This window comes from Ptiloglossa arizonensis, chromosome 1, assembly GCF_051014685.1.
Source record: "Ptiloglossa arizonensis isolate GNS036 chromosome 1, iyPtiAriz1_principal, whole genome shotgun sequence".
Lineage (NCBI taxonomy): Eukaryota > Metazoa > Arthropoda > Insecta > Hymenoptera > Colletidae > Ptiloglossa > Ptiloglossa arizonensis.
The window spans coordinates 21768960-21791837 of record NC_135048.1 but is presented as its reverse complement, the minus strand read 5'-3'; the positions used below and the strand labels follow the sequence as shown (position 1 = coordinate 21791837).

The 22878-nt window shown below is 26.4% G+C and overlaps 2 protein-coding genes across 9 annotated transcripts; one reads left to right on the top strand and one right to left on the bottom strand.

The window, feature by feature from the left end:
- Positions 1 to 135: 135 nt before the first annotated feature.
- Positions 136 to 2449, bottom strand: Arpc2 (Actin-related protein 2/3 complex, subunit 2). 2 transcript variants are annotated; one of them, XM_076307872.1, is made up of 8 exons: positions 2379 to 2435; positions 2246 to 2306; positions 1688 to 1781; positions 1456 to 1555; positions 1161 to 1362; positions 862 to 1082; positions 520 to 721; positions 136 to 444 (listed from the first exon to the last, which is right to left on the bottom strand). In XM_076307872.1, exons 1-8 carry the CDS (start codon positions 2392 to 2394, stop codon positions 417 to 419), a joined length of 924 nt encoding a protein of 307 aa, XP_076163987.1. In that variant the 5' UTR covers positions 2395 to 2435; the 3' UTR covers positions 136 to 416. The 2 variants fall into 2 exon arrangements, with proteins under 2 accessions (XP_076163987.1, XP_076163995.1); XM_076307880.1 differs by having other exon boundaries at positions 2246 to 2449.
- A 2277-nt stretch (positions 2450 to 4726) lies between these two features.
- Positions 4727 to 22460, top strand: LOC143146313 (diacylglycerol kinase eta). 7 transcript variants are annotated; one of them, XR_012991900.1, is made up of 24 exons: positions 4727 to 5157; positions 5533 to 5737; positions 6309 to 6445; positions 7063 to 7154; positions 7218 to 7348; positions 7500 to 7668; positions 7747 to 7849; positions 9975 to 10297; positions 10652 to 10966; positions 11058 to 11212; positions 11288 to 11537; positions 12574 to 12962; positions 13583 to 13908; positions 13994 to 14288; positions 14503 to 14730; positions 15207 to 15309; positions 15753 to 16022; positions 16092 to 16386; positions 16472 to 16795; positions 16996 to 17091; positions 17150 to 17296; positions 17360 to 17543; positions 21753 to 21895; positions 22136 to 22460. XR_012991900.1 is itself a non-coding variant. In XM_076310504.1 (23 exons), the coding sequence occupies exons 1-23, from the start codon at positions 5119 to 5121 to the stop codon at positions 21770 to 21772; spliced, it is 4596 nt and encodes a 1531-aa protein (XP_076166619.1). In that variant the 5' UTR covers positions 4727 to 5118; the 3' UTR covers positions 21773 to 22460. The 7 variants fall into 7 exon arrangements, 6 of the variants coding, with proteins under 6 accessions (XP_076166619.1, XP_076166611.1, XP_076166605.1 ...); XM_076310504.1 differs by having other exon boundaries at positions 21753 to 22460; XM_076310496.1 differs by lacking the exons at positions 21753 to 21895; positions 22136 to 22460 and having other exon boundaries at positions 11351 to 11537; positions 17360 to 18278.
- The last annotated feature ends 418 nt before the right edge of the window (positions 22461 to 22878 follow it).

Genomic DNA, 22878 nt, shown 5'->3' with positions numbered 1-22878 from the left:
TTTACATAAAGAAATAGTACTTTAACTTTAATACTTAAGATACTTAACTTCATTCACTATGTATTTCTTGATTTTTTTGTAAACTCTATGCATTCTTGTAGCATTAGTATAAGAACTTTAATATAAAATGACTTTTTAATCATGCACTTTGTTGCTGTACACATAACAGTTTTAATATGTTTACAGCAATATAGATTTTTCTAAAGAACATTGTACTGTTCAAAGACAATTTGTGATAAAATTCGAAGACTGAAAGCTCTTGACTCATTAATTTTATGAGCCAGAATTTTCCATTACAAAAAGTATTTCTTGCTAGAAAATTGAAGAGTTTCTAGCAAATCTATACGATAAATGAAACCTTTATTATTTATTCTTTAGCAAAACAATATTAGGAATAAAACCTTATGTTTACACTCTCATTCCTTCCTGATGAATGTTCGACCTCTGTAAAAAATAAACTTATAAGTATATTATCCTAACAAGATATTTTAAATATAGAATACTCTAGAAAAAACTTACGTAATGGTTTTCTTTTCAGTACTTTTAGATTGAGATCTTGCTCGATTTAAAACTTTTAAAAAGTCTGTTGTTTTGGTACGCATTCTTGAGTGAATATAAACTTTACTACACTTGATATGATAGTGTAAATAATTTCTGAACATGAGTATTAAATCAATGGTATTATTGCGAGCAGCTCTATTTGTATGTCGTGGAAATAGTACTATAAAAGAAAATAAATAAGTACGTGAATAGCTCACAGTAACTAATTATAAAAAGGTAAAATTAAACAAGTAATTTTAATATATTTTTTAAACATCTACATTTATTTTTAATGTACGCGAAAATATAATCAATATTTACCAAATGTAATATATCCAATGCAGTCATCAACTGGTACCCCAGAATCTTGTAATTCTAATGGAGGTTCACGATGATTAAACAATACTTGTGGAGCTGTGTGACTTGCACGTCTGCCTTCTTTTAACTCTTGTAAAAATAATTTCCCAATAACCATATCATCTTCATCTTTGAATATTGTACTAAATACCACTGTTACTCTATCACTTTTGGCTTCCAAATACCTTAATATAAAAAATATATGTATTAAAGAACTATTTACTTTCATTGTGTATTATTCCAAAATGAAGTTATATTCTTACATTGTTTCTTTATCTCCAAATCGGATTATTGCCTGCTTCTGTAATTGTGTACCTGGTGAATTATAATATTCTTCTTGAAAATCAAAGTACTTTTCAAAAACACTAGCAAAACAATGCCTTTTTAAAAGTGCAATATTTTTAACTAGTGATTCCCAATCTCCTGGTAAACTATTCAAGTCTAAAAATATTGATAGATCATAGCCTAAAAAGAATATCAATGATTTAATTAAATACTATTATACAATATTTTACGAATTGTAGACTTACAATTTTTAACTTCAATTACATTATTTACCTTGTTCAGGACCAAAAAGATAAAATCCACGTTTACATGCAAGAAACGTCTCAACTCCTTGCTTTTGTATTAGATCATAAAATCTGAGTGAAATACTTATCTGTAAATAATTAAATATAAAATATAAACTTTATGCTTACAGAACCCATATTATGAATTATTCAACATAAAAAAAAATATAAAATAAAACAAAAATATATTGCATAGATTATAAAAGTCTTGACAAACTTACTATAATTTTTGACTTGTCACCATATAAGTTAGAAACATGAAATAAAACTCCATCAAAATCTGCTACAACAACATCTATAGATTCTGGTTTATGACTACAAAAAAACATATCTTTGTTGTATCAAATATACAAAATATGTAAAATATAAAACATCTTAAATTGGTAGTAAATAAAAAAAACAATGTAATATCATTATAATGTTCTTATATATATTTTAATTATGAATTGATTGAACACTGTATTTACATAAATTTCGTAATCATTTTTAGCATTAACATAGTTTGAATATAATTCTCAAGTATTAAATGTTATAAATACTATATTTTACATATAACAATGTTTAATATAATAAAAACCAATAACATTTACTTTAAATCGTTTTGTTTATTTAGAACAAAGTTTATAGTGCATGTAAATGTTAAAAATGTTTTTTTTTATTCTGTTAAAATAAACATTAGTAATATTTGAAACGGACACCGCCCTTGTTTGCAATCTCTGGTTCTATCTCGGAAACATAAAATACCTATCTATCTTTAAAAAAGAAAGTATTTTACTTACCCTGACAAAGTATTTTTTATTTTATTAGTTAACGTCTCTTCTAGTATCCTGTTGTGTGTCTCTAACAAAATCATTATTATGTCTTATATTAATTAATTATAATATTATAACACAATAATTACTAACTATCTACCGAGAAATTTAACCATATATACGATTCTGACTAATTTCTAATCTTTCCTCTTGAACCAAGTGATTGCAGGTTCAACACAGCCAGGTCACTCAACCGTGTGTGATGTTACACCAATCTAGCAGCAGCTGATTTATTATTGGTTGTGCTCATTATATATTATTTTTAATCGATTATATTTATATTTTTGCTTTAATTATAATTTTATTTACAAAATATTCACTTTATAAATGAAAATTGTTGATGATCAATTATTTGGAAAGGTAACAGTGAAGATATTGAATTTTTCAAAACTAGATACAACAAAATTACTATATTGCTTCTAACTCAAACGGACTACATGTAAATAAAACCACGTAACTGTAACAGAGTTAAAATAGCAGAGGGCTGTGTTTGAAATAAATAGAGGTATAAGTGTAATAAAAATAGATCATTCGAAAATATTATTAGTTTTATTAAAAGACAATTTTATAATAGATTTCTGCTATCATCATAATATATACGCATAAATCACTCTTGATCAAAGACGCACGGACCAATGAAATTCTCTCACAGTACGCGTATTGTTTACATTTAAACTTCGAGTAGAAACTTCACTTATATGCTTGTATACTTTGAGTTTTATAATACAAAAATGTTAGAGTATTATTTTGTTATTGGATTAATATTTTCGCAAAATCAAGTAAATCTATGGTCAAGCAAATTCAGAATAATATATAACAACTTTTCAATACGTTAGCTTCATAATTTTATAAATTAGAACTAAAGATAATCATAATGAGTAATTATAACAATATTCATTTATGGGTTATTTTTTTTTAGAAAAAGTTAATAGTCTTTGTTGTTGTTGTTATTTATTTTTGTAGATATGTTTCTATACTATTTATTTGAAAAATATTACATCGTCCTGATAGTTAAGAGTACATGTAAACTTACCATAAGGTTATACGATGAAATGATATTTGCGCCATCATCGGAGTAGAAACGAATTAAGAGGAGCGTTTAGTTCACATAAATTTTCGAGATGCGGGTTCTATTAAATACAAGATAATTTTGTAATTCTTATTTAATTCATATACCATTCTCTACTTGCAATTTTTCTATTTTAAAATACTACTGAGAGATATATAAAATCTACAATAGAACAAGTTTAAACAAGTAAATTCATCATATTAAGAGAAATTGAAAAATCAATTTGAAGGTTTGTTTCCATGATATCAATAATTAAAATTTTTTAATCCAATGTTCGATTTGCATTGTTTATACACAGTATAAAACATCTAGTTTGTATACAGTATGAGTGATTGTCCACGTGGCAGCATATGATAGGTTGATCAATAAGTTTTGTCGTTCGATAAAATTTATTGAACAACCTAGTACACATACTCGCACGAAAAATGCTAAATGAGTGATTTTTGAAATATATTATCACTGGTCTTAACGCTATTTCACATATTAAGATGCACATCCTTTTTATTTTAAAAATTCTACAATTAATAATACAATGTTGATGCGTGATTATGTATATTTTCCTGTGTAAGTTATGTATTTACAGCTGAACATTCAAGTGTCCAACATTTAAACAGCGCGCGTTGAAAGTCGAATTCTTATTTGTGTATAGATATTTCGAAATGAAGCTTCAAATTATAAAATGGTAAAAACCTTCTAAGGAAATTGCATGTTTTTACTTGGCCCTTCATTTTAAAACATCTTTAGAACCAACTTTTCATACTTATAAAGTACACTATTATTATGTACTATATAAAATAAATTTTTGCTATACTAAATTTTTATTACTCTCTCTCTCTCTCTCTCTCTCTCTCTCTCTCTCTATATATATATATATATATATATATATATATATATATATATATCCGTATGTATATGTATACTTCCATATACATTTATTTTATATTATACATGTATTTTTCATTTATTAGGTAAAAATTTGAATGTTCATTATATGTGCGTGCGTGCGCATATGCACATATATATTTGGTAAATAAATATAACTGAGTTACAGAAATATATTATTTTATATTTAATTTTTATTAATTTGTTCAAATTTATATTTTTAGATTTTTTGTTACATGTATTCCACTATAATTTATATTACTGTTTTATTATTTAAATTCCTTATATTATAAAAAATAACAAATAAATATAATTAGACTAACATCAATGTTCTATGAGCAAAAATAAGTTATTTATGTTTTACTTTATCTTCAATTACATTTTCTAATTACCAAATGTTTTATCCTATGAATTTTAAATTAAGTATATAATCAATATCTGAAAGCAAAATATACGCACATTTAGTCTATTCAACCCTTCTTTGAATGGAAGTTCCCTAAAAATTAGATATATTGCATTTTTGTATGTGATTCTTGAATTTATTTCTCATAGTAGCTTTTGATAGCAGAATAAATGTGTATTGGCAAAAGGAATCATGCACGAAATAAAACTCTACAACAATGTATGTCGTTTTCATTTGGACACTTATTTATAAACGAGGTGACATGACATGCGCCATGGAAAATAGGACATAGCAATGGCTTAAAGAAGAAGAAAAGAGCATCGCGGTTACAACTACTACTTCGGTTACTCCGATGCCCAGTGCATTTTGCTATGATACTTTTCGCAAACCCAGAAGTCGATTTCTTCTATTCCAATATAACATTTACAATTATTTGGTATATGTACAAATTATAGGAATTCAAATGTGTTTGAAATTGCAATTCAAATGTCACCAAAGCAACAGAGAACCCGTTCTCGATTCAAGGTAATGTTTCGTTTTGTTCTATGGGTATATACACAAAGTTATTTTTCTCAGAATAATATGGTTAATTTTTTATTTAAATTATGCAATTACATATAATGCAATTATTATCAAATAGTGTATTATGATCTACAGATTCTGTGCCATGAGGAATGATAAAAGTAACTTTAATTTTTAAAATTATATTAATTTAATGTAAAATATTTTATATAGTTGTTAAGTTTTTAGGAAAATGTTCCTATTAGGATATGATGCATTAAATTAAAATCTTATTATTTTCCTTTTTTATGAAATAATTTATTGATATTTGTATGTTATAATATGATATCTTATATATAGTATTAGTTTCAAAGCATCAAATAACATGTTTATTATTAGGTGATAACTCCATTTCGATCATTGGTTCTCTGTGGCGAAAGTAGACAAGAAATGGAAGATTGGTTAAATGCGTTAAGAACAGTAGCAGAGAATCATCCTCAAACTGATTCTGGTATAACAGAAATGCTCAGTGGTAATCATCAGTGGTATGCAACAAGTCATGCAAGACCAACATACTGCAATGTTTGTAGAGATGCTCTTTATGGTACATACATACATATTGTGGTATCTATACATTTTCTGTTTTGTTAAATTATATTAATATATAATTTAAATGGGAAATAGCTCTTGGGGTATATTTCAAATGGGAAATAGCTTCTGAATTTTGTATAAGAAAAATTAATCTATTAAGTTATAAAGCAAAAATTATATTTGAAGTATTAATAACATAATACAATTTTATTTATTTATAATTATTTATTTTGATCAATTTTAGTATTATAGATTAATATGATATTAAACAACAAAAAAGAATACAATTTTTAAAATAAACTTGTAGTTCCAACATTTAAAAAAATCATAATATTTAATATATTCTAAGAAAGAAATTGATAAATTATGTAGTAATAATTTGCTAAAATAAATTGGTGAATAAGATGTTATATTAAAATATTCACAGAATGTAGTGTATTTAAAAATATATTAAAAGCAATCAAGGTATTATTCTGTTTTCCAATTCAATTGTTATTTTAACAAATTAATACATTTTGACTCAAATATTGCTAATGTATAATTTATTTTATATAAAATAAAATACAATAATTTATATATCATAGGTGTTACTTCTCATGGTTTAAGTTGTGAAATATGTAAATATAAAGTTCACAAACGATGTAGCCTAAAAGCAATAAATAATTGCAAATGGACTACATTGGCATCTATTGGCAAGGATATTATTGAGGACCAAGATGGAGTATGTATAAGAAGTTTATTAAAATTTTGTTTTCATTTTATTATATATAATACTGACTAAACTACAATTAATTTAATATTGATTAAAATAAAATTATTACAAGAAATCTATTTTCTGGTATGGTTGATACTATTTAATGTTTTTAAACTCTTTTTTAATTGAATAACATTTGTATTTTGATAAAGAAAAACTAATAGGTTCACATTTTTTGCCTGTAAGGAGCTTTAAACCACTAATGTAAGATATGTTACGCAAATGATCCGCTTGTACTTGTATACATTTATATGCAATGAGATTGACAATGACAAGATGTAATATTCCAATGATCATCAATAATGATATTCTCAAATATTGTAAGTTTATTCATAACTCTTGAATACATTTAAAATATTTGAATATTAAATTATTCAAATAGTTATAGACCTATTTTCTGGTATGTATTGAATAAGTTGCATAAGCTTAGTAAATCATAAGTGGATAATAGAAAATAAAAAGTAATATTTGAAGAATCAACTGATAAATTTTTTTTATTATATTATAATAAATATAATTCCTTAAATTAATTTATTTGAAAGAATGATAATCATTAGTTAAATTGCTTACACTTTTTTGTTTAGAACATTACCATGCCACATCAGTGGATGGAAGGCAACTTACCAGTATCCTCAAAATGTGTAGTGTGTGACAAAACTTGTGGCTCTGTGCTCAGGTATAAAAGTATACAATGTTAGTATTTAAATTGTATGTTCATTTTCTTCTACCACTTATTCAGGCTTCAAGATTGGAGATGTTTATGGTGTAGAGCTACAGTGCACACAGCATGTAGACCTTCCATGTCTGTTAAATGTCCATTAGGACCAGCTAAATTGAGTGTAGTTCCTCCTACAGCATTACATAGTATAGGTAACTTGTAAAATTTTAGTAACATTTTTAATATACAATAACTTTTTATATTTTAATAATTATAAGGTTTTACATTTATAAAATGTAATATTATTTATGATATAAAATCAATTTTTGCTATGTTGAAATAATATGAATTAATAAAAAATAGGTAGTGATGAAGCTTGGGAAGCTATTAGACCTACTGGATGCAGTCCACTTTTAGTATTTGTAAATAGTAAATCTGGTGACAATCAAGGTGTTAAATTTCTTAGAAGATTTAAACAATTATTAAATCCAGCACAAGTATTTGATCTTATAAAAGGAGGGCCAGGGCCAGGGTAAGATTTATTGTGCTTAATTGTTTTTTTAAGTTCTAATTTTTAAAATAAAACATATTGGTAATTTATTGCAAATAGGTTGAGGTTGTTCCGTCATTTTGATCCATTTCGGATATTGGTATGCAGTGGTGATGGATCTGTTGGTTGGGTCCTTTCTGAGATTGATCGTTTAGGGATGCATGTAAGTAAAAGTAGAGAATTTGAGTGATATTGTATTTTGTAAATATTGGCCAATGCATGAATTTAAACTTGTTATGTTATATACATACATATATTTATCTTAAACTTGATTATGCTGTACAGAATCTGCAATGCTCTATGGAGTTATTAATATTAAATGTTGTTTATGTGCACATATGTACACACAAACATTTAATACAATTATAAACATCTATGAGTCACATAATTATATAGTTGAAAAAACGTAATTAAGTTAAATAAAACTGAAATGAAATTATTTTTCTACGATTCGCATGTCCACACTATATTATTATTATTTAGAATGTTATAATATTTTGCCAGAATACTTGTGTGAAGTTAATTTTGTTAGCCCTTCTGTGAAAAGTGAATTATTTTCACTTAAAATTAAGAAAAAGAAAACGTAAATGTATCACAAAATAAATGAAAGACAAATTAGTTTCTGTCAGGAATGTTTGGAATGAATAGAATATATATTGTCAAACTTATTTTAATAGAGATAAAAGTATATTTGAGGATGAACAGCAATACTCTTCTATGTACAAGGTGGAAAGAAAAAAAAGTTTATAATTTTTAGGGCAGATAGTATTCGCCAAATGGAACAGGAAAGTTCTAATAAACGTGGGACGAAAAACTAATGTTTATAAAGTTAGAAACAATAGATTATCTATCTGTCCACACTATACACATATTATAACACAGGATTATCTTTTTATGAGACATTGCATCACTACAGAAATGTTAGTTATGCATCTTTATGATCAGTGAACAGCCACAGAGATAATAGAAAAAGAAAACAGATGTTTATTAGGACTTTTTCTGTTCTATTTGGTGTGTACTATCTGCCCTAAAAATTATGAACCCTTTTTTCTTTCCACCCTGTTTAGTAAAAGTATCATAGAGTACTTTACATATTTTCTTATGTTTATCATAAGATGTACATGCTTTATATTGAGTCAATTTGACTCAAATTTACTTAGAGATTGTAGGCACATAAATTTCACATAAGAGTTAAATAAATGATAATGGAAAGCTTTAATATTTTAAACAGCATGGCGTGTCTCTTTTATCATTTTATTTCAGATGATACTGGTGTTTGTGCATTAGGATTCTTTGTATGCGTGAAGCTTCATTAACTTTATTTGTAGATGGTAAGTGTAAATTAAGCACGAATATCATAAGTATTCTTAAATGTGAATAATTTTCAGTTAAATATTATGTTGCTACTTTTATCATTTATAATTTTATATAATAATGTTTTTTATGAAATTTTTTGAAATTTATTCATTGTTATATTAATTATTTTATGCTGAGTGTAGTTAATAAATTATGCAATGATATGTTTATGATTTAAATAATAATTAATGTAATTTCTATAGAACATAAAGAAAATTGCAGACATGTACGTATAACTTAGATTAAATTGTTAATTGTTATAACAGTCTTTTTAGTTTATAGAATCAGGGTATTGTTAAATTTTAATTACTTTCTTTCTACAGTGTACCAATGAAATGAATTCAATTCCATTTTATAATGTAAAGACTGTTTGTAACCAGTTCTCTTATTAGAGGCTATGAAGTATTTTGTAAAAAAATTTAATCATTGAGTACAGAATTTGGAAAAAATAATTTCTGCTCTATTTTAAAATATGATTAGTATAGGAATGTGCAAATTGATATAAATAATACAAGTTGAATTAAAATATAAAATGTGTAGTCAAACAAATTCAATATAGACCTATTAATAAAGAGAATTTAATATAAAATATTTTGTAGTGAGATATGTAATTGTTCTTAGAAATTTTTGTAAGAAACAAATTTTATTTTGGTGTTCAAAAGTTACTTTATTTATTTGCAATGTATGCTGCATAATAGATAAATATTTATTTATTTTACAATATAACTTATCCCTCAAAGTTTATGTAGCTTATTTGCATTATTTTTTAACAATAGCTATAAACCAACAAAATTAAGTTTATAAAAATAGGAAACAGTTTCATGAACTTTGAGGTTTTGACTAATGCATTTTCATAATTATTAATCGTTTCTTCGTGCATATATTTATAAAATATCTAGTAAGATTATTTATTGCTTTAAAATTTAAAATAGAAGCAGTGCCAAGTTGGAGTTCTGCCATTGGGAACAGGAAATGATCTGGCTCGTGTATTGGGTTGGGGGTCTTCTTGTGATGATGATACTCATTTACCCCAATTATTAGAGAAATATGAAAAGGCAGGCACAAGAATGCTTGATCGATGGAGTATTATGACTTTTGAACGTAGCATATCTTTGCCATGTCATAAAACTGCTTTAAGTCGATCTGAAACTACTTTAAAATCCAATATTATTCATCAATATGAGAACAATGTTATTAAGCACATAACAAACATTTTACAGTCAGATCAAGATAATGTAGTTTTATCTAGCATTAAGTAAGTATTTCGTAGAAAATAGTATAAGAATGAATTAGGAAGATAACTAATTGGTATAACTAATAAGTAATTATATAAATAATACGTAATTGAAAATAAATTCATGAAGTAACTATATAAAAATATTTAGAATTCTATCCTAACATTCCAATAAAGTTTTTATCTATAAATTTGTAATTATAATGACATTTTCATTATAACTACAATGTTATGAAAAAATATTATTCATTGCTTAGAAATTTAATATTAATACACACACACACATTTTATTTATACATATGCATATACACATACAAGAAAAATATAGTAAATTAAGTAATGTAGATTATTTCAACAAGATATTTTTCTTGACAGAATTTTATGTGACACAGTAAAAGATTTTGCAACACATATAGTGGAAAATATAAACTCAGAGGACCAAGAAGTGGAAGAAAAATGTAAAATACTTCAGCACAAGCTGGATTTGTTATTACAAATATTATGTAAAGAAGAATGTTATTTAACTGAGTATTCAGAAGATGCAGATAATATTACACTAAATGCTGAAATTTCTATTTCACCAGACAGTTGTGAGAAAGGAGTATTAGAAAAGCCAGAAAAAGATATAACAAACTTAAAAAGAGTTCAAAGGAAAAGACGTCTTATGGAAAAAGAAATTGTAATGTCAAGGTATATTATACTACTCTTTGTATAAGTATAAATGTAATACTAATAGCACATGGACATTAAATATTTTGTATCATTTTTACTGAATTTTTAGAGCAAACAGTTTAAAAAGAATTATAAGACATCTTGTGGAATATTCACAATTGACTATGGATAATCAAATTATTGCTGATACAAAACATATTGTTAAAACAGCTAATATAACTACTTCACTAGATGATGATACTACAATAGTAAATTCTGTATCAAGTAAGTTAAATTTTATTATTTTTCTAGTTTTTGCTTTTTCTAATACCTATTGATAATACAAATAATACACTTTAGACAAAAAGCAACAAATGGATATTCCTGGTTTGAAAGTAGATCACGTTGAAAATTTATCTGTAGGACCATTCATAGAATCTCTAAAAAGTACAGAAGATTCAATATGTACTGCTAGTCCTACTCCTAACGTGGCATCTTTAAGTCCAATGCCTGATCTTAGAAGAGATTCTCAACCTGAAGAGTTATTAACATTGCCTGCTCCTGATGGTTTTGCTGATATTAGGCGGAATAGTGAAAATTTACCACAAGGGTAAGTATATTGCTTTTTATGTTGTATACAAATTACACTGTCCAACTTTTGAACTTGCATTTTATTATTATATTCTTACAAGATTAAAAACAATAAATATTTGCTATATAATAAATGCTTGCAAGATGCTTGCAAGATGCTTACAAGTATGGCATTTAAAACACATTAAATAATATTTTAAGGCAAAGCAAAACTTATTTAAGCATCACTTATTCTTTTAATAAATTAACTGTTCAATGCTGAAATGAGATACTCTGCAAATTCGAAAGAAGGTGTTGGAAAAATTTCTTAAACAGTGTTATTAATAATCATTAAGAATAATGTTAAGGTTGCTCATAGAACTTTAAATAATTACAATTTATATAAATTTATACACACAAATATTTTCCTTTTCAATAGTTTGTTAATCATAGAAACAGTATATTTTTGAAACATATTATTTTTTAAATGGTTAGGTATATATGTTAATAAAAAAGGAATTTATAAACTTTGCAATAGATAAAAAATAACACAAAAGTCATAGAGGCTACATGAAATTTTGTACAAAACGTTTGTTTCTATTATTCTTCATCTTTCATTTTTAATTCTTATTTTCCATAGCTTCAAACGTGTTGTACTTTATTCAATAAATATATTTTCTTCCATTTTTCCCATAACAAATTTTTTAAGTGTTCTAATTTTCTATAATGCTTTTGGATAACTGTAAGGCCATGAAAATGAAAGTCAATTAATGTGCAAAATTTTCCATATATGAGTTAATGAAAATGAAATCAGTGCTACTTTAATACATTTTCAATACTTTGATATTCTTACAGCTAATATCATTACATGGAACTAATTTTTTATTTAAATGTTGTAATTAATTAATACAAAAATGAAGGCAATAATAGCTAATGCATTTTTGGAAACACAAGACTATTTATAACATAAAAAGATAACAGAAACAAATTAAACTAATTAAGACGATACAGACAATATTGTAATGTGTTTATCATAGAATATACTGTAAAATATAAATTTCTCAATTTTGTTTCAGTTCATTTAACTTTCAAGCACTTACAACTCAGTCTATGACTATGTGTAACCAACAAGAAACAGAAATTCATGCATGTAATGATCAACATATATCTGAATATAATAACATAGAAGCTTCTTCAGAATTTCAAACAAGCATTACAAGAACTAACTTTGATACAAGTTCACCTTCAGATGATGCTACTATGCAAGACATTATTATTTCTCCTGATTCAGATTCAATCCAATTTAGACACATATCCCCAGAACATGAACAAAAATTTGAAAATAGAAATAAAATGGATACAACTAGAGGTAGCTGTAGTAATAGTATTGTTAGTACAGATAGTATAATATCTGATACCTTGGATTTTAAGAGTTATGTTATTCGAAATAGTGAAAGTGAAATTGGTAAGTATATAAATAAAAAATGTATATAATCATAATTAATAATGTCATTATAATTTATTTAACTTTTGATGTTAAACAACTACATCATATATGTGGCATTGAAAAAAATCGTGTTATTAATATGTTAATGTTATTTTTTTGGAAAAATTTTAGTTTAATTTACAATATAAAATTTTTATATTAGATATCTTTTAAGAAATCAAACTTTATTTTGTAAGTTGTTTTGCATAAAGTGTTATGAACTATTTTCTCAAAAACTATTTTAGTGAAAGTGGCAGAGTTCTTTTTTCATGTTTAAAATTGTATGCACTGAAAACTTGTATATGATCACATGTATTTGTTATAAGATTATCCGAAAGAAGAAGATACAATAGCATCCGTATTATTTTTTTAAGTAATAAAGCATATCAGTTTTTGTATCTTTAGTAGTTCTTACAACATTCTTATTACTAACACTTTATGCGAAACACACTGTACATTTAATAACTTGTATAATTACATAGATTATTAAATTCATTTTAATATCAAAATATTGCTATTAAGAACTCAAAATACTTTATGTGAATACATTTAAATTACTTTGTATGTATTTTATAGATAACTTGTCTTATTTATTCTAGCTCGTATAAGTAGTGATATATTTGATTCTACAAAAAGATCTGATAGTTCTGAAATTGGTCATATTGATTCCCCTGATAATTCAGACATGTTTACTAGTGAAATACAAAATTCTGAAAGTTTAATTGATGATTTAAGCTCTCTTGGACAAGATTTGATTAGTACAATGATTGGAGAAAAATATGACTCTGTAAGAGAGTGTTTAGAATCTGAGAATATTGAGAAACCACAAAAATATTGCAGTTTAGCTCAATTTGTAGAAGGCAATGATATTGCTAGACGATCATTTAAGAAACAAACTAAAAATGCCATAATTATAGAGAAAGAGGTACATTTAATATAACTAATCTAATGATTCTAATCTAAAATGTACTTACTAATTGTAATTAAAACTTTTTATTAATTTTCAACAGAATAATAAAGTCAAATATAAATTAGGACCATCTGGACAAAATACTACAGAAGTTGGCAAATCTAAAGATTCTCCAGATGGCAAAACATCTGATTTATTGAGTCCTGTATGTTGTTTTACTGTTTCGTCAGATACTACGCCAACAAACGAAAAACTTAATAATTTTCCACCTACAATAAGTGTTATAATTAATCCGCCTAGTCCATCAATGTCGATTGAAAGTCAACATGATTTAGACATAGGGTATAAAATGAGCCCTTACTTTAGACGACATAATGGTGAAAGTATGGAAAAGTGTAAGTCAATAGTTTCATTTATTAAAATACATGAAATTATATATAAAATACTATATGTTTATACATATCTATTTTTTATTGCTTTACTGAAGTTATATTTTTCACTTATGAAGATTTGTTCTTATGGAATATTGTTTCTATAAATTATTTGCATAAAATATTTTTGATGTATTTAAATTATTTAAAGACATTAAACTATTTTACAAATGAATAGTAAGCGTAGAGCTGCTTGAATCCGGTTTTTCTCCTCAAGCAACTCGTCGAATTAGTAGCGGGAGTTTATTAAAAGCATCGGAAGTAGTCTCTTTAGCTGCCACAGCTGCAAGATTTGGTGGTTCTAATATAAGTTTACGTCATGAAAGAGTAAAATCCGTTGATAAAACCGAAGATACTAAAAAACTTCCAATTATAAATCCTTTGGTTCAATTATCTATGTGGCCAAGTAAGTATTTTACTTTTCATATAAAATAATATTTTTCTATCATATTATCAAAACGATAAATGCAAAGTAGTATCATAAAATTATGATACTATTCTTGGCATCAATTTAGTTAGCTATTCAAGCCCACTGAGAGGTAAATCTTTTACTACTTATTAACTCTATTGCTTTATTCCTTATCTCTTTACAGTAAGAAAGTTATAGACACAAAGATAATGATATAAATACCTTTGAAAAAAAATAAATATAAGAATACAAGACAAAAGCAAACAAGTTTGATTAGTAGTGAGAAAACAAACAGTGGTTGCACCACAGTGATACACTACTTTGAATGTAACTTAATTGGCGCCAAGTATGAATATATAAATAGACTAATACTAAAATAGAAAATTTATGAAATAAAATTATTAATATTTGACTATATAAAACGCAATTTTTAAGATAAACATTATTTCTATTAAGTATTCTATGTTTTATAGATGTCAGTGGAGGAACAGGTCTCATTAGTCAAGCATTACTTGCAAATGCAGATGCACTTTGTGCTGCAGTATCACCATTAATGGACCCTGATGAAACTTTAATGTAAGTTTAATACATTTTGTTGTACTGATTCTACTTGGTTTGTATTTATACGCAACATAATAAGATTTTTGTAACATACCTTACTTTAGACTTTCCTTTTTACCGATTTCTATTAAATATATAATTAATTATTTTTTAAATTTGATAACTAAAGTATTATCTCTTATGTATAGTATTATACCTTATTAAGATTATATTTTTATAGTATTGTTTGAATTATTAATGATTTGTTGTAAAGTAGCTGCATGATGTATGATGCATGATAATTGTGAATAATTTAATAATGAGTCATTATATCTAATAATAATATTTTGAAACAGTTTAGTAAAAAAGTTTAGTATAGATAACTGATAATACCCACAACAATAAAATGTATTATTTTGTATTGAATGAATCAAATTAGTATGCTATAATAATAAAACATATTTTGTTCAATTTTCCAGGGAAGGCTATTTTGAACGTTGTGTTATGAATAATTATTTTGGAATTGGTATTGATGCAAAAATCAGTCTTGACTTTCATCATAAGAGAGAAGAACACCCTGAGAAATGTCGATCACGGGCAAAAAATTATATGTGGTATGGTGTATTGGGATCCAAACAATGGTTACAAAAAACATATAAAAATCTTGAACAAAGAGTACAATTAGAATGTGATGGTCAACGGATACCATTACCTTCTTTACAAGGGATTGTTGTACTAAACATTCCAAGGTATAAATGTAGAAATAAAGTAGGTATTTTTCTAAATTTTACAACTGAAACAAATTTTGTTTTTCTTAGCTTTATGGGTGGCACAAACTTTTGGGGAGGTACAAAAGAAGGAGATTTATTTTTAGCGCCATCTTTTGACGACCGTATATTGGAAGTTGTTGCTGTATTTGGTTCTGTACAAATGGCTGCATCACGACTTATTAATTTGCAGCATCATAGAATTGCACAGTGTCAAACAGTTCAAATTAATATTTTGGGCGATGAAGGAGTACCTATACAAGTTGATGGTGAAGCTTGGATTCAACCACCTGGTATTATACGTATTATACACAAAAATCGTATGCAAATGCTTTACAGAAATAGGGTAAGTAAAATAATTCAATTATATCCATAATACGCGCAAGTGTTTGTGTGTAAAAAATAACTGTAATATAATTTGTATTTTGTAGGCTCTTGAAACATCTTTAAAAACATGGGAAGAGAAACAGCGCAATACGCTCAATGCAATATCCCAATCAACATCTACTTTAAGCAATGCACAATTACAATCACAACCTAAGTCTCATTTGTATACACAGAGTAAACCATCACTTTTAAATGACGAAGAAATGCTTATTTTACTGGGATTCATTGAAGTAGTTACAACTCTGGTTAAATGGGTCAAACTACTCATTATATCACATCCAAGTTTAGAGCCAGATTTATATCAAGTTGCAGCTAGGACAGCCCAAGCACTTGAACAAGTACATCCTGATGGAAAAATATTACAAGGCGTTAGTAGTTGTCTTTATTAAATTATTATTAAATATCAATAATATCCTTTCTTATAATAATAATATCTTTTGTTTATAATTACATTTTAATTTTTTTTAGCATCATGATTTATTAAATATTTTCTTTGAAACGATTATTTAGAGATAAAGATTGATTTATTAATTTATACAACATTTTTATGAGTCACATTTTTTAACAGATCGATTTGAGACCAGTTGTAACAGAATTAGTCTCAAGTGCAAGGCAACTTTATGAAGACTCGTGTGAATTACTTAGAGATAAAGCACATAATTTAGTAAGTATATTGTATTTCATTAATTTATTTTGATATTTCATTGCTTATTAATAATTAGGGTTATCTAATGCAGAGATTGCGAGAAGATTTAGAAAGTAAGTTATCATTCTCTTTGGCCAATATGGAACAGGAATTGAAAAAATGTATATTTGATGAAGGAGGTACAGGATTAGTATATTTACAAAGTTTACCATCAGATGAACAGGTAACATATTTTGAATGTTTTTTTTTTAAGTTTTTAAGCTTATTAAAAGATTTATTTAAACAGGGTGATAAAAAAAATCGCCACAAAGGTTTATTCTGGTTAAAATTCCGGCGTTCAGGAGGTAATTCTAGTGGACATCCTGCTAGGGATCAAGTTACTACATGGGGTGTTCAAGAAGTATGCTCCTGGTTAGAGAATCTACAATTGGGTGAATACACAGACAAGTTCGTGTCTCACGACATACGAGGTAGGGAATTGTTAACACTAGCCCGTAGGGATCTTAAGGAACTTGGTATTACTAAAGTAGGACACGTTAAACGAATCTTACAAGCTATCAATGATCTGAATAATTAGGTATATGACACTTAAACATTTCATATTATAAAAATATGTAGTGTGCTATAACGGTTAATAATTATCGACAAATACAAATTTATGTTAATACTGTTAAAATTACGAATTATTGCTGTCAAAAGTGGTAATTATCTGTATACAAATCTCTGAGGACTACGCTCGGTAAGAAAAAACTTGTTCTTATTACTACAGATACACAGAAAGCGGAAGTTTTCTGATTGGTAGAATGACATTAGTAATGTTTATTATATCAATTGAGAGTCTTAACGTCATACGTACATCTGTGATAATGAAAATAAGTTTTGTGTTGTCAAGTGTATTCCTGAAAAACAAATACATATATCAGATCAGCATCATACTTACACTGTAATTAAAAATTTTATGTAATGATAAAAACTCACAATATAGATGCTCAGATAAAAAAGAGTATTCAGTGTGACACAGAAGTGTTGTAGAAAAATTATTGTTATATCACAAACTTATATTACTTGTGCCAAACTATTGAACTGTCTTTATGTTGGAAATCAACCAAAAAAATTAGAAACAAACATTTGTTTTTTTAGAATATAAACATGATACAGTCCTGCTTAGTACAGTATATTTTAATGCAATTTGAAATCTCAGAACATTATTAGATATAGTAAACATAACATCGATGATGCATTTACAAACAAATAAGATTTGGACATCACAAAAATCTTATTAAATTATGATTTAAGTTACAGTTATTGCTTTGTGCATTGTACAAAAATTAAAGACTTCAAAAATTATATATTAATGTAAATCATATATCAATTTAGAGATATTAACTTATTATTTACTATTTTTTATATTTGATAAATATTTCAACTAAAAATCTCAGAATATTACATTAAGTTTAATCAAAGCAGTATTAATATATTTGAAAGTTACAAGTTAATCTAGATATGAAATAATTATTGTCAATTATATAATTTATACAAATGTATTCTATTTGCAATTTATATTTTTTTTTTTTTTTTTTACTTTAGTTTCTTGTACAAAAAATAGATTTGTATATGTATGTGTATGTTACATATATACATAACATGATATAAATATATATTATATATATAACACGATATCAAAAACTATTTATTACAGGGTATTTGTAAGTGTGAACCTTATATATTGCAAGTATAACAAGGAGTGTTTACAAGTAAATTAATATTATTACATCTCCTTATACCACATAGAAACAAATTTTTGGTGTTAATTAATTTTGAAATTTGATTTATATAAGGTACCCCAATAAAAACAAGAGTTCTTAATATCTTTACTATTATTGGTAAATACAAAACAAAACAGAGAAGAATTATATTTTTCAAAAACATAATAAGAAAACGTATTGTTTGTAAAAGTTGTATGGCTTGGGGGGATATATCTCTGTTATTTTTATGTAATATCTAGGTTCTTACATGTTAAAAGATAGAAGTACTATTTCGCAAATTTAAAGTTGAAGTATCTCTTAATCGTAAGTCTTTTTGCAAATGTGTTTTAATGCTTTCATGTGGAGGATGAGGAACGGCGGTGATTAATGCACTAAAAAATATGAACTCCTATTTAAAAATTATTGCATTTTGCAACTGTAACTTGATAAGTAGGAGCATTTAAAATCATTTGGTTTTGCCTTATGCTTTTCTATCTCAAACATTTAGTAATACATTCCCAACCCATTTAAGTAGGACACCCTGTATGTTAATCTCTATATTCTGTAGATTAATCTAATCTTTATACTAACCATATTATATGAAATATATGTATATATACACATGCATATATGCACATTCACAAAGAATCTTGTACATGCATACAAATAGTACACTGTGTATGTGTAAGTGCTCTACAACTTTTTTATGCTCGTTAATTAAAACTTTTAATCGTATTTATCTTCCTAAAATAATTAAAAAGTACTCAAAGACATGTTTTTAATATAAAATAATTAAATGAAAGTGAGACTTACTCAATGCGATCTTATGTAATAATTGCATAAAATAAACTGTCAGAGTTGACGATGATAACAACAACAACAACAACAACAATAGTAATAATAACAACAATGGTGATGGTGATGATGATAATTGTTGTTGTTGTTGTTGTTATTGTTATTGTTATTGTTATTGTTATTGTTATTGTTATAGTAATAGTAATAGTAATAGTAATAGTAATAGTAATAGTGATAGTAATAGTAATAATAAACTAAACGCGTGTATAAATTAACCGCCGATGGCAATAAAAGTATCACGTACAAATTTAATAAAAGAAAAAGAGAAAACAAATTTCTAAAATGTATCGCATTTTCAATACTGTACTCTCTGAGGAGCTCTTCACAAAAATGGAGTTCAGTACCACTTGCGGTTAAATTAAACATTACAGATATGAGATTATCTTAAATAGCATGTTCATTGAGTAAAAATTAACTCAATTTACTAGAATTTTTTTATACTTATGTTTTTGAAACTAATAGAAACACGATTACTATTGGTTATTTTTGTTACTACTATTAAAATTGACTGGGCGCTCAATAGTCACTATAGAGTTATACTTATTATACTATTTGATGCAAATCTATGGGCGCACTCATTTTGTCTTCCAACAGAGACAAGCTGTTATGATGCCGAAATAAGTGTAGTATATGGTGTGATTTACAGTTGGAAAAGTGACCTTGAGTGGCCAATATAATTTGATCCGATTTAATGCTATTAATACATGAGATAGTCAAGTACTTAAGAGTTTAGAACTACACCTTAATATCCATCATGTCTTGAGTAGACGAACTAAACTTGAGTAGAGATATTTATAAAATATGAGGCTTAACTTTTAATGATGTTTCCCTCTATGAAAATAAAAACGTCTGAACAAAAACAATTAATAACTTAAAAATATTAAATCTTATAAAAATTAAAAATCTCACAGACATTTAACTTTACCTTGTCTACTCAGGACATATCCTATATGGCGGTACAGTATCAGGCTCTGAAGTACCTGGGTATTTTTTATATCTGGTTTAAATTAATAATCCCTATGTATTATTAACCTTAAACCTGTGAATGCAAGAAAAACAATCATTATCTTTTGATGATCTATCTATCAGTACTGCCTATGACTGGTTGATGGGAGGTTCAGTACCTCCTTATATAAGTACTTGCCTTTGGCGGTGTGTCTTTTCTTTTACTCTTCAGGGTAGAGTGAAAATGGTAGAGGTTGAAGCTACATTAGATAAGAAATTTCTTAAATAGGAGTTGGTAGTTTCAAAGCCTGAGGCAGGTACAGTACACTGATATTCAGGTCTCTTTTACGAGCGCATCTCTAAGGTGTTATGTGTGGATTTGCTAATATTGTACTTGCTTGTTATGCTGAGTGGTTGTATATATGTGTGCCTGTTATGTATGTACATATGCAATTGCATATGGATGTATATACAGCATACTTGAATGTCTGATGTCTATCTATAAGTCTACTGAATGCATGTATATGTTTCTTTATAAATTTAATGTACATTATATTATGATATTCCACTTTCTCACTATATTATAGTATATTATTAATTTTGGAAAAATTTCTTGCTGCCAGTTGTACTCAAATCTGAGGGATTATTTCCACCATACTATTTTGCTATTCCAGCTTCACTCCACTTATTGTGTTTGAGAGACAGAAAATGCTAATATAAATAGATATATATCTGTCTCTCAGAGAGGCAAATTAGCATAGTAAAATTGGAAATTGTGCCCAATGTGATTTAGAGTCAAGGAAATGAATGTAACATCTTGATTATGGTGTTAGTTTACTCTCTCTCTCTCTCTCTCTCTCTCTCTCTCTCTCTCTCTCTCTCTCTCTCTCTCTCTCTCTCTCTCTCTCTCTCTCTCTCTCTCTCTCTCTCTCTCTCTCTCTCTCTCTCTCTCTCTCTCTCTCTCTCTCTCTCTCTCTCTCTCTCTGCATATATATATATATATGTTTACTACACGCACGCACGCACACATACACATGCGCGCGTGTGTATATTATCATTGATCTCATTTTTTATCGTTTATATTTTACTATATAAATTTATGTTTTTTTTATTATTTCGTTTGTTATTATACAGAAATATCAAATACTATATAATCTCGCCTTTGAGATGAAAATTGAAGTTCCATCTACTGTCTTAAGTTTGAGGTCGATAACGAATATTATTTTGAGTCAAGAACCAATCTTCGCATAATCCGTCCGACGAAGAAAGTGAATGAGGTACATTGAGACAAAATATATTAACATATATAAAACATATATATTAGGCAAAATTTAGCAAGGTTTTCTCGGTAAAAGTGAGTCTAAATATGATCTACAGAAGTGTTTCATTTTACGCACAATGTAAAATAATTTGAATGGCATCATGTTTAAATTCATTTTCATTGAAAAAACCCACTCATTTATTGGTAATATTGCCATAAAGATATAATAATAAATGTAAGAACTAACTTTGATTAGAGAATGAAATTCGGGGCGACGCACAACAAAAAATGCTCTCAAGTCGACGGATTTTTCACACTGTAGAAACATGAACAATAGTGGAGATGACAGGGTATAATACGAATCTTGAATAAAGAGAAAGAGTTCCATCTCGAAAGCGGGGATGTATACATATTGATTATTTCAATAATAAATTTCTATATTATTTGTACACTAGTAATTATAACAATAAAGCATTAATTCATTACATTAGTAATACATACAATTTGTTTAAAATTTAAAAATGGGATACTGACAGTTATTAGAGTGATCTTATCTTAATAAATTACACAAACTTTTTGAATATCTATTATACCTAAGACATAAATCAAATGTCTTCACGTAATTTTTATTTATTATTCTAATTTTATAATCATGTAACAATGAAATACTTTTAATTATTATTGTACATTTAATATTAAAAATATTACATAGACTTATCAGTTTTATATTTGTTTATATTTAAAAATAACATAAATATAACATATAACAAATATTTCGAATTTTAATTGCTAATAAATAAAAAAAATTTAAGGCATTATTAAGAAAGAAATAAATAACTTAAAATAGTAACACATTATATAGTAATTCATAATTTTGTCTAGTCTTATATTGTAGCATTTATTCTTATGTTACATTTAAACTTAAAAATAAGATTGTATGGTACACATTAATTATTTTACACCTTAGATTTTTTTATAAATAGCAAGTTTTTAATTAGC

Coding starts and splice junctions, on each gene's coding strand:
- Arpc2 (XM_076307872.1), bottom strand. Junction 1,556..1,687: donor GTGACAAGTCAAAAATTATA/GTAAGTTTGTCA, acceptor AATTATTTACAG/ATAAGTATTTCACTCAGATT. Junction 1,363..1,455: donor TCTTTTTGGTCCTGAACAAG/GTAAATAATGTA, acceptor TATTCTTTTTAG/GCTATGATCTATCAATATTT.
- LOC143146313 (XM_076310481.1), top strand. CDS start 5,119: ATGTCACCAAAGCAACAGAGAACCCGTTCTCGATTCAAG. Junction 6,446..7,062: donor TTATTGAGGACCAAGATGGA/GTATGTATAAGA, acceptor TTTTTTGTTTAG/AACATTACCATGCCACATCA. Junction 17,297..17,359: donor GTTTACCATCAGATGAACAG/GTAACATATTTT, acceptor TTATTTAAACAG/GGTGATAAAAAAAATCGCCA.